General features: G+C 32.3%; 2 protein-coding genes across 2 annotated transcripts; both read right to left on the bottom strand.

Moving 5' to 3' along the window:
- Window positions 1–65: 65 nt before the first annotated feature.
- Window positions 66–4507, bottom strand: LOC132203536 (uncharacterized). The gene is made up of 13 exons (XM_059631370.1): window positions 4455–4507; window positions 3995–4099; window positions 3858–3915; window positions 3592–3753; window positions 3398–3522; window positions 2971–3144; window positions 2615–2741; window positions 2213–2395; window positions 1943–2161; window positions 1759–1877; window positions 1179–1349; window positions 434–599; window positions 66–379 (listed from the first exon to the last, which is right to left on the bottom strand). Exons 2-13 carry the CDS (start codon window positions 4088–4090, stop codon window positions 144–146), a joined length of 1836 nt encoding a protein of 611 aa, XP_059487353.1. The 5' UTR covers window positions 4091–4099; window positions 4455–4507; the 3' UTR covers window positions 66–143.
- Window positions 4508–5901: 1394 nt separating this feature from the next.
- On the bottom strand, window positions 5902–11526 carry LOC132203537 (uncharacterized). The gene is made up of 12 exons (XM_059631371.1): window positions 10980–11526; window positions 10831–10888; window positions 10572–10733; window positions 10384–10508; window positions 9952–10125; window positions 9604–9730; window positions 8893–9075; window positions 8627–8845; window positions 8228–8346; window positions 7585–7755; window positions 6921–7083; window positions 5902–6859 (listed from the first exon to the last, which is right to left on the bottom strand). Exons 1-12 carry the CDS (start codon window positions 11073–11075, stop codon window positions 6624–6626), a joined length of 1833 nt encoding a protein of 610 aa, XP_059487354.1. The 5' UTR covers window positions 11076–11526; the 3' UTR covers window positions 5902–6623.
- Between the last annotated feature and the right edge of the window lie 7 nt (window positions 11527–11533).

Genomic DNA, 11533 nt, shown 5'->3' with positions numbered 1-11533 from the left:
GTAAACAGCAAGACTAGGAATAAAACTTAATTTATATAATCAATTAAAATTCAAGAGCGTCTGTGGCATAAATATTATTTTTATGAAGTCGTACAGTAAAATAAATAGTAAATAACAATATTGGTCGCAGTATTTTCACAATATCAAGCACTCAAAGGATGAATATCAGGGGTGTTGTCAACTATCCAAGGCAAGTAGTTGGTGACGTCGGTGAACAACGAGTACAGATTGGGGTTGCAAACCTTGGTCACGTTTCCATCTGCCCTGGTCACCGTTTTCGTGGGCCCCACACCGAGGACGCCGCGCAGAAAGTGGCGTTGGTACCTTTGGTTGAAGAGCGAAAATCCACTGCCACCGTCTCCTACGCACACACCCCTTTCTGCAATTCAACTTGGTAATCCTTGGTAGATAAAAAGCATAAAAAAAAACTCACGACTGTCTGGAAAACCGGCGCAAAAGTTTTCTCTCGGGCGCAGGTTCAGTGAAAAAAAGCGGCGCCTGCTCTCGTAACAATCCTCATAGGAAATCACTTTCATATTCGCCTCCTGCAGAATTTCTGGCTCAGTCTGTACATCTGAAGTTAATCCCCAGCCGACCACCTGTAGAAAAATTTTGATTTCAAATTATCAAAATGATCAGAAATTCAGATCTATGTCAAATATTAAAAGTATTTTTTTTTTTTTTTTTTTTTACTCTCTGAATATTTAAAAATAAATAGTGCAATAATTTAAACTTTTGATAGCTTTAAAAATTTTAAAAGTTTGTGTGCAAGAACAATCCTGATTTCCCAAAAATGACAGTAAAAATAAACATAATTTTTGTAAACTGGGGCTTTTATTTTTTCGTTTCCAAAGCGGTTGAAACTCTTTAAAGCAAAATAAATGTGATGGAACGTTTCGATTGATATTGGATATTATAAATATTCCTAGAAAATTAAAAGTTTCACTTTTGAATTCTCTATTTGTTTTTGCAAAGGTTGGTTTTTTTGTCTTGTAAATTGTAAAAATTTGAGGGTATTTAAGAAATAAAAGATTAATTTATAGGCTAAATTTTAAAATAAGTTTTGGAGGATAAATAATAAGAGCTACAGTTGAACCTTTAAAAATGAGAAAATCTTCTGTGAAATATTAAAAAAAATCCTTATTTTAAATTAATCGATTTAAGGTTTTTGCGCCTACCGTGCCCGTCCTGTTGACGATTTTATCAAGACCGTAGTTCCAGTTCCAAAGACAAATGGGCCGCACGTCTTCACTGAACTGAACTTCGTCGCTTAAGATGACGAGGGCAATGTTATCTTTAAAGTCGCCTCTGCTGTGGTTGTAGCCAGGGTGCACCAAAACCCTGTAAGCCTGTCGGGATCATTTTTAGTTTTTTTTTCTACAATCTTTTAATACAATGAAAGTTAGGAAAAAATTAATTCTTAATGCACAATTATTTTTGTTTCTATGAAATATGTGGTAATTTGTTCAATCAAGTGATAATTAAGTTATCGTCAATTACACAGAAAGAAGTTTAAGAAAATATAAACCCATAGGATCAAAAAAAAAGTATTTAAAAGAATTATAAAAAGTTTTAAGTATAAAAAGGCGTAAGTCAAAAATTTATTTTAGAAAAAGTATGCAAGTTCCAAATTAATGTTTTGATTTCCAAACATCTCGTTTCAATCAAAGAAACAATCTTGTGCATTAAATACCCAAATTTTTTGTAAACCCAATTTTCAACACAGCGAATTAAATTTGAATTTGTGATCACTTATACCTGCAATTCTTGTTGCAAACCATCGCGAGCATCCGAAGAGCGATTATACATTCCGAAAGTTACGTCTACGTCTCTCGCTCTGAAACGAAATCCATTTTTGCCGTAAAAACAATGTGCCGCTGAAAAAATTCATAGTCAGTTTATAAAATTACAAAAAAAAAAAATTATCAAATATAAATTAAACCTGTGAGAAGGGCCTTTCTGGAAATGATGGTCGCTCCGCAGAAATCGATCAACGGTTGTTTGCCAGTGCGTCGAGTCAGACTGACGTGCCAAGGGTGTCCACCTTGCTCCGCGATTCGCCCATCAAAAGTCGAGTCATCAAAATCTCCTTCTTCTGACAGAAAATATTCCTGGTTCGCTTTAATTCCGCATTCGGGAAAGCTCTGGTCGGGCCCAAAACCTGACGATTCAAAATTTTGCTTAAAATTGTTATTTCTATAAATAGGAAAACCTGTTCTGGTTTTGAGTCTGGGGATTTCGGGCATTAATCCAAGGTCGACGGACGCCGATACGATTTGCTTTGTTGCGGGCAAAAGATCGAGCCACTTGACAGGTTCATAGAAGATCGAAGGACCCACCGCGCGCAAATAAAACCGACCATCACGCTCGATGAACAAATACGAGGGCCAGTCAACTGTCAAAATGTAAATTAGAATGAAATCATACATTTCCACTATTTACAGTCACCAATTTTTTTAGCCAAATGAGTGAATTGATAAATATGGCGAATTTTATAAGAAAAAAACCTAATCCGCAGGCTTGGACAAATAAATGAAAAATAGTGTAATAAAGTTAATAAAAAAATTAAATAATTAAATAAAAAGCTATTTTGAAGGTCGACTTATTGATGTACCTTTTTTAATGAGTGACGAGGAACAAATCGATTTCCCGTACAGGTCGCACTCCCATTTGTCAATATTACTTCTTCTGTAACACGTTTCCTCAGGTACAAAATCCGATTTTTGAAACATTGGTCCTCTCTGTTAGAGAATCAATAGAATTTTATTAATTTTTAGATTAAATTACTCTAAAATTTGAATTTATAATTTGAAAAAATATTATTATATTTTTTTGCAAAATATAATTTTTAATAACATATAATTTAATTGATAGACATTAAATGCTTCATAAAACGGCAAAAATGTGTAGCTGGATGCCTGGATGCAAAAAAATATTACAGAGAAAATCCGAAATAAAAATTTTACTGACTGCTTGTCCGTCGAAATTGAAAATGGTTTGATTCGAGTTGTCCTGGTTGTCTCGGTTCCACAAACAGGCCGGCTGCAAACTCGGCGTTAGTGTCACTTTCTCGATTCGCCAAACGGTGATGGTTTTCGAGAAATATCTGCCGTGCCGCACTTCCACTTTTTTTACCCCAAGCAACTGAAGTATGGAGTAATAATTAATTTTTTAAATCCTAATAATTACACAAGTTTGTTGCTTACAATTTATTATCAAAGGTTTTACTAAAATATTTTTTGTTAAATTCACTAATGGATATTTTGTTATAATTATAACATTTCTTATAAATTTGTAAATAAATAAATAAATTTAATTTTTGTTTAATCCAATAAATCAAAACTTTTATCGTTTTTTTAAGTCTTCAAAGAAGGGATAAACATTTTTGATTGTATACCTTTTGGCTGAGCAAACCTCGTTTCTTCAAGCACGTCTCTTCGTCCTCCTCATCGACGCACTCGCCTCCAAATAATTTAATTTCCGCTCTATTTTTAAAACTGTTGTAAAGAGCATCGGATTCATCTAGCTCAAGGAAATTGCAAATTTTTACCAAATAAGATTTAGAATGTGAGATCTAATGAAAACACTTGCAGTTCATGACAAATGTCTGATCCGACAGAAGAACGCCCCAACCATGAAAAGCATCGTTAAATTTGAAGTATAAATGCCACGGAGGCGTTTGACTTTCTTCGCTCAAGTCCCAACGGCCGCAATCTTTGAAACTCAGATTTTCTCCATCAGTTAAACTGAAAACTGAAATACAAATTTTCATCTAACACAATTGAAACTGGTTTACTTTTTTTAAGTCAATTATTTTTGCTATGAATAAAAAATGATAAATTTATTTTGAATTTTACCTGGTGCTGGAAAGAATAAGTTTTTCCCATAATTCCAACAATCAGTTAAGTTGATTTTCTGTTAAATTGAAACACAGCCATTATTTAAGAAAAATATATGAAACTTTGATGTAGTGACGAAAAATTAATTAACTTACCTTTCTAGCTTCGCTCCACTCTTCTTCACTCAATTTGGCAGAGATCGGAGCAAAAAAAGTGCAGAGGGCGACCAACCAAATCGATCCACGGTTCATTGTCACAATCTTGAGTTAAATTTCAAAATATTTTCAGTAATAATAATCATATTTTTTCAATTTCGATTAAATCGAGATAATCAGTTAGCTATTTTATCTGTTTGCCAAAAATGAATGAAGTTTGATAGCTTTTTGTGTGTCTATACCTTTCCTAACTGGCAAAATATATTAAAATTAATTTTATAATTATTTCATTATAAAATTATGTTTGGGAATTTATAAAATATTCCATGGAAATGTCATTTTTTTTACACCAATAGCTTTTACTTTAGATTTCTAACTACATTTTAACCTTCACCCAAAATTGATTGCAAATATGAGATTTTTTTATCAAAATTAAATAGTAAATTATTTCAAAATATACTTGCTGTGATAGCGACGGATCCGCGCCTTGTTTCGAGGAGATGCAACATAAAAGTAAACTCCGCAGTTTGTAGCACGAATCTCAAGGTAGATTGACCCCAAAAAATGGGAGACCCCACCGTGAAATAATAACGGCGAATCCACATCACTGTCCCACTTTAAAAAATGCAATCGAAGATGAAAGTGGAATTTCTTTCTTGAGTCTTCATTGATAGCGCGCGAGATTATAAAAGTAAAACTAAATGTAACTGTAGATGATGTGAAAGATTTGATAAATCTGATAAATTATGGAACTAATTTTTATTGCTTATTTTATTTTAAACATTAAACAAAGTAAATAAGATTGTAAAAAGAGATTTTTTTTACAAAAAGTGTTTATGCCATTTTTGCGGTTATCCTTTATCTTTCAAAATTTTTGACCTTGGGTGGCCTCCCGGGATATCCTCTTTCACAATCTCAGTCGGCAATAACATCCTCGTCCTATTGAGCTGCTTTTATTTAAAGCGTTCGCTTTTCATTCCAAATTACGCATTTCGAAAATGAAGAGCGCCCTGTTGATGTCGTTGGTGGTGCTGAGCTTCCTTTTGGTCGTCGGCCTCGCCGCCCCTGTGGAGGATGGCCTTCTGGACCAACAACTCTGGATGAGAGAGAAACGGCGCATTTCGCCGCACTCCGCGCGCAGAGCACTCCAAGAAGCACGACGACTCCAAAAACTCAACCCTCAAGATGTGCCGAGGGGACCACCAAAAGTAATCTGCACGACGACGGCGAACGGCAAGTGGTTGAAAACCAATTGCGTCAACACGTAAAAAAGGTTTTCAGATTCTTTGAAGTTTTATTTCAATATTGGTTATTATGTATCCAAGAAAATAAATAACTATGATTTTGAAAATAAAAAATAACATCGTTTTATATTTTTTAATAATTATCCTTTAGCTCATATAATAGTTCAGATTGATTAAAACGTAAATCATTGTTACAAAGAATGAAGTCTAAAATAAAAAAATAATTGAAATTGCATTTCGAATAAAAAAAAAATATTATGTACACAGCAGCACACAGTAGGTATATAGGAAAAAGTTACCGGCAGATTTCATGTTAATTAAAATGTTAAGTTCAAGATAAAGTTTATTGGTGTATCACAAGGCAATCTCTGCCTATAACGAGACACATCATCCAATTGTGCAAAAAAAGTGTTAATTATTAGCTTAAAATCATTTTTCTGTACTATACTGTTAATTATAATTTTTTACATATAATTATCAGCAAATTGCTTAAATTGCTCACGATCAGAGCATTTATAAACTTAAAAAACATAACATTTCACATCATTTAATATTACGTTTGCTTTTATTTCGTAGCAATTTTAGCGGAATGAAAAGAAGAAGAAAACCAAGTTCACCTGATAGCCTGCTGGAGCTTCCAGTTGGCTTAAATTTTAAATGTTTTTAATTCTTCACCATTAATAAAAATTGTCTATTATTAGTTCCAAATCAGGTTTATTAATGCATTATTACATGAAAAAAATACAATTAAAAAATATTGTCTCTACATGTTCACTGAAAAATAGATGCATTTTTATTTCTCTTATTGTTAGTTACAAATTATGGTTTTAATTTTCACCTCTTTTTATGATATTAGTTTGCAGACAAGTGACTAGCGAGATATTTAAAGCCTGTATCTGAATATTGCGGAATATTGTAATAGAACAAAAGCTTCTTTTTATTTCAATGAAACGCTTTATTCTAGTTCCTTATAGTATAATTATTTCTGAGATTCTTTTTGAGCGTTTGTAACACTCTCAATAGCTAGAAATCATTTTTTAAGATTAAACTCGTGCAAATGTGGGCTTTATTTACCATTTAATTAAAAGGACAAGATGATATTTTAGATTCAACATTCCAATTCCAACTTAAATTATTTGTGTTTCTGTGCAAGATAAAAATCTAGTGCAAATTGTGCCGCTAAATGAGTAAGAATATATATACAAATCATTTATATTTTTTAGCGATTTTTTGTTTATTCACTCTAAATAAGTCTAATTAATAATTTATTTAAATTTTATTATTAGTACGTATAGATAAAATTATTGAATTAATTTAATAAATTGTTTTGTTTTAAGCGCATCTGAGGAATAAATGTCAACTTTATGGCAATCTGTTTTACAAAATCAAACATTCAAAGGATTTATATCAGGCGTGTATTTGACGATCCAAGGCAAGTAGTTCGTGACGTCGGTGAACAACGAGTACAGCTTAGGGTTGCACACCTTGACTACGTTTCCATTAGCTCTGGTCACCTTTTTCGTTGGCCCCACACCAAGGATGCCGCGCAGAAAGTGGCGTTGGAACTTTTCGTTGAACAGAGAAAATCCGCCACCACCGTCTCCGATGCACGCCCCTCTTTCTGCATTTCAAGTTGTATTTAGTTGCTCCAAAATAAGATGATTAAAAAAATATAAACTTACGACTGTCGGGAAATCCAGCGCAAAAGTTTTCTCTTGGTCGCAAGTTGAGAGAGAAGAAGCGGCGCCTGCTCTCGTAACAATCCTCGTAAGAAATCACTTTCAAATTCGACTCTTGAAGAATATCTGACTTCACCGCGTCTGAATTTAATCCCCAGCCGACCACCTGTAGTCAAATTTACTCACCTTTTATCAAGTTATAAAATAAAATCAACGGATATGATAAAATATATTTGATGGACGCACTAATTTTATTCTGACAAATTCAAAAAGAGGTAATTTTTTTTGTTTTTTTTTATCAGACACTCGTATATTATATAATATATATTCAAATAATATACTTTTTTTCCTTTGAAAATAATCTTTGTTTGGCAAAAATGAAAAATGAGACTATCAGTAAACAAATATTTAGAACATCTTTTATACCTCGTTTGTTTAAAATTTATTCAAACCTCCTTCAAAGCAAGATAAGATAAATCTTATCTTAACCTCCACTAAATTAAATTATTTACAAAAAATTCAATTTTAATCTATCAAAGTTAAAGTTTCAGTTTTTAACTTTTCCTTCTATTGTACTAAAATTAGGCTATTTTGTTATTTTTTTACTCAAATATTACTAAAAAGACAATCGAATATAATTTTACTGCTTTTAAATCACTGCGCATACCGTGCCCATCCTGTTGACAATTTTGCGCAGACCGTAATTCCAGTTCCACAAACAAATGGGCCGCACGTCATCACTGAGCTGAACTTCGTCGTTCAAGATGACCAGGGCAATATTATCTTTGAAGTCGCCCCTACTGTGGTTGTAGCCAGGGTGCACCAAAACTCTGTAAGCCTGTCAGGATCATCGTTAGTTTCTACTTCTAATTTTAATCATTAATAGTTATTAAAAAATTTAAAATAAATGGTCCAAATTCACGAACATTCCAAATAGCACATCCAAATTTGGTAAAATTAAAAAATCATTGTTGATTTATAAATTTCAAAATATGGAACAACTGTATTGATTTTTTTCATGGCATTTTTGAAAATATTAGTCGCTGAATAAGCTTTAAAATATCTACGAGACAATAAAAAAATAATATTAGGCAAAAAAATACACTTCTTTGCTTAGAGAAATAAAATATAATTACAATTTTCATTTGAACAGGTAGTGAATTTGATTAATGTGAATGGTTTTCCTGTTTAAATTTTTTAATATTCAGAGAAGAATTTATCTGAAAAAGTAATTATTTAAAAAATTAAATATAATTTTTTGAGTGTTTTCAATATGAAAGATAGTTATTATTTCTAATTTATGATTTTACCTGCAACTCCTGCTGCACACCAACGCGCGCCGCTGACGAGCGGTTGTGCATTCCGAAAGACACTTCCACGTCTCTTGCTCTGAAACGAAATCCATTTTCGCCGAAAAAACAATGTGCCGCTGAAAAAATCAATTGAAAATTTTAAAAAGTTTGTCACAAAATATCTTAAAACGTTTTTAAGGCTTTTTAGGCTTAAAACGGGATTTCAGATCGAAATTTAATTGTTCTTCTATTGATTTAAAAGTTATAAAAAGGTTTTTATTTTCTTTAAGCCACCTGAGGCCATACCAGAAATGCCAGATATTACCCGAAAACACATTTAAAATTGTTTGACGCCCATTTTAATATGAAAAAAAAAAAAAATGGAAGAATAAACAACAAAAATGCCAAAATTGAAACCTGTGATGACGACCTTTCTGGAAATGAGGGTTGCTACACAGAAATCCACCGAACGTTGTTTGCCAGAGCGTCGGGACAAACTAACATGCCACGGGTGTTCGCCTGGCACCGCAATTCGCCGTTCGAAAGCTGAATCATCTTCTAATAAATCATAGTATTCATAGTCATCTAACTTCGCTTTAATTCCACACTCGGGAAAACTCTGATCGGGACCAAAAGCTAATAATTCAAATTATTATTTAAATTTCTGATGTTCAAAGGAAAACCTGTTCTGGTTTTGAGTCTGGGGATTTCGGGCATCAAAGCGAGGTCGACGGACGCCGAGACGATTTGGCTTGTTGCGGGCAAAAGGTCGAGCCACTTGACCGGTTCATAGAAGATGGAAGGACCCACCGCACGCAAATAAAAGCGACCCTCACGCTCGATGAACAAATACGAGGGCCAGTCAACTGTTCAATTACAGATCAGAATATAAAAATTTCAGGGCACTACATTTTTCTAGCTTAGTTTGATGAATTGTCCAATTTGGTGAATGTGGTATAGAAAATTTATTTTGATTTTAGGTATATATATTTGCAAAAATCCGCAAATCAACAAAAAGAGATTTTAATTATTTCATATTTGGCACTTTGTGAAGTTGTAATTTAAACTTGTACAAAAATATTATATTATTAATGATACATTCTATATATTATGCTAATTTTTTTGAATTGAAAAGATTCAGAGACTATATTTTTAATTTTTCAAGGTAAAATATAGAAAATATTCATGTTAACTGGAAAATACAATAAAACAGTAAGTAAATAAAATGAACCATTGCAAATTAGAAGTAAAATTAGCTTTCAATGACACGTAAATATTCACCTAAATAAAGTTTCAATTTTTCCAATTATTAGTGTTATCAAAAATATTTGAAACGCTTCTTAACAAGTACGTACAATAAAATATAAAATTAATTCCAGCTTGATTTGACCTACCTTTTTTGATTAGCGATGCGGAGCAAATCGATTTGCCATACAGGTCGCACTCCCACTTATCAATTTGTTTTCTCCGGTAACACCTTTCCTCCGGTACAAAATCTGCCTTTTTAAACATTGGTCCTCTCTGGTTTGGTAAAAATATTAAATTTCAATTTAGGTCTTTTCTTACAATTAATTAATTTCTAAACAATTTAAATTCACCAGTATACTGCAAACATATTTTATAATAAGCCTGCTAACTTCTTCAAAGCAGGAAAAAATTGGTTCATTTTGTTGATTTGCAAGAAATTACAAGGAAAACCGGAATTCAATTAAGAGTTACACAAAGAGTGAATTTACACTGACCGCCTGTCCGTCGAAATTAAAAATGATTTGGTCATCGTCATTTTGGTTGTCGCGGTTCCATAAACAGACTGGCTTCAAACTCTGTGTTAATTTCACTTTCTCGATTCGCCAAACGGTGATGGTTTTTGAGAAATACGTGCCATGCCTCACTTCCACTTTTTTCCCACCAAGTAGCTGAAATGTGGATTAATTATTCAAATCTTTATTTCTATTTAAAAATATGAGAAGAACCACCAAATTTGTCTCATAAGTAATCTATTAATTAATTTCAGGTTTTGACAAAGAAATTACGTAGTTGAGGAATCTTTTAAGTTGAAAAGTGATTGATTGATCAAATTTTCAATCAGATCACATATATAGAATTTCCTAAAAAAAGTTTGATAAAAATTCTTTAACGATTTTTAAAGCCCCTTTAATTTTATTAAAATTCACCTTCTGGGTGAGCAAACCTCGTTTCTTCAAGCATGTCTCGTCATCATCTTCATCAACACAATCGCCTCCGAATAATTTAATATCCACTCCATTTTTGAAACTGTTGAACAGAGCCTCCGATTCATCTGATAACAAAGCCCAAAAATTTATTAAAATTAAATAACTCTAGATTTTCTGAAAATACGTACAGTTCATGATGAACGTCTGGTCCGACAGGAGAACACCCCATCCATGAAAAGCATTGTAAAATTTGAAGTAAACATGCCACGGAGGTGTTTGACTTTCCTCGTTTAATTCCCAACGGCCGCAATCTTTGAAACTCAGATTTTCTCCATCAGTTAAACTGAAAACTGAAATAAAAACGCCATTTGTAATCAAGTTTATCAATATTAAAACTCTTTATTAGAAGTATAAAATAAACATGTAAAATTGTATTATACGTAATACCTGGAGCTTGAAAGTAAAAGTTTCTCTCATAATTCCAGCAGTCGGTTATGTTGATTTTCTGTAATATAAGAAAATCGTAAATTTTTTTATTTTTTAGAAAAAATCCAATAAAAAGCAAAGAATCAAGATGCTTTGATTATTTAACTCACCTTTCTAGCTTCATTCCACTCTTCTTTACTCAACTTGGAAGAGGTTGGAGCGAAAAAAGAGCAGAGCGCGACCAACCAAATAGATTCACGGTTCATCACAATTTTCAATCAATTACAACTTACTAAATTATATTTTAAAATAATTAGAATTCATTATTTAAATAGGTGTACTATTTCATAAATTCTTTTGTTTAGCTCAAATTTAATTCCAAATTCCAAATGAATGAATGAATTACTTATAACTTTGATCAGTTTTAAAGTTAAAAAAATATTAAATTTATTTTCATTCATCTATTTTATTTTCATTAAAACATGTCTCCTTTTTGGGACTTGTATAAAATCACTCACGATGATCTTTAAACTTCACTTCCTGCCTTTCTTTGCAGAGTTTCACAAAAAACAGTCTCTGCCCAAGTTCGCCCAAGTTCAAATTTATTGCAAAAATTCCTTTGCAAAATAAATTTATCAAAATAAAATAAAATAATGATTCTTAATAATACTTGCTGTGATGTAGAAATACAAGTGCACACGTCTTGTTTCAAGTCGATGTACTG

Source organism: Neocloeon triangulifer, unplaced genomic scaffold, assembly GCF_031216515.1.
Source record: "Neocloeon triangulifer isolate White Clay Creek 2 clone unplaced genomic scaffold, ASM3121651v1 ptg000017l, whole genome shotgun sequence".
NCBI classification, from domain to species: Eukaryota; Metazoa; Arthropoda; class Insecta; order Ephemeroptera; family Baetidae; genus Neocloeon; species Neocloeon triangulifer.
The sequence above is the reverse complement of the archived record's forward strand: the minus strand, read 5'-3'. Positions and strand labels throughout refer to the sequence as shown.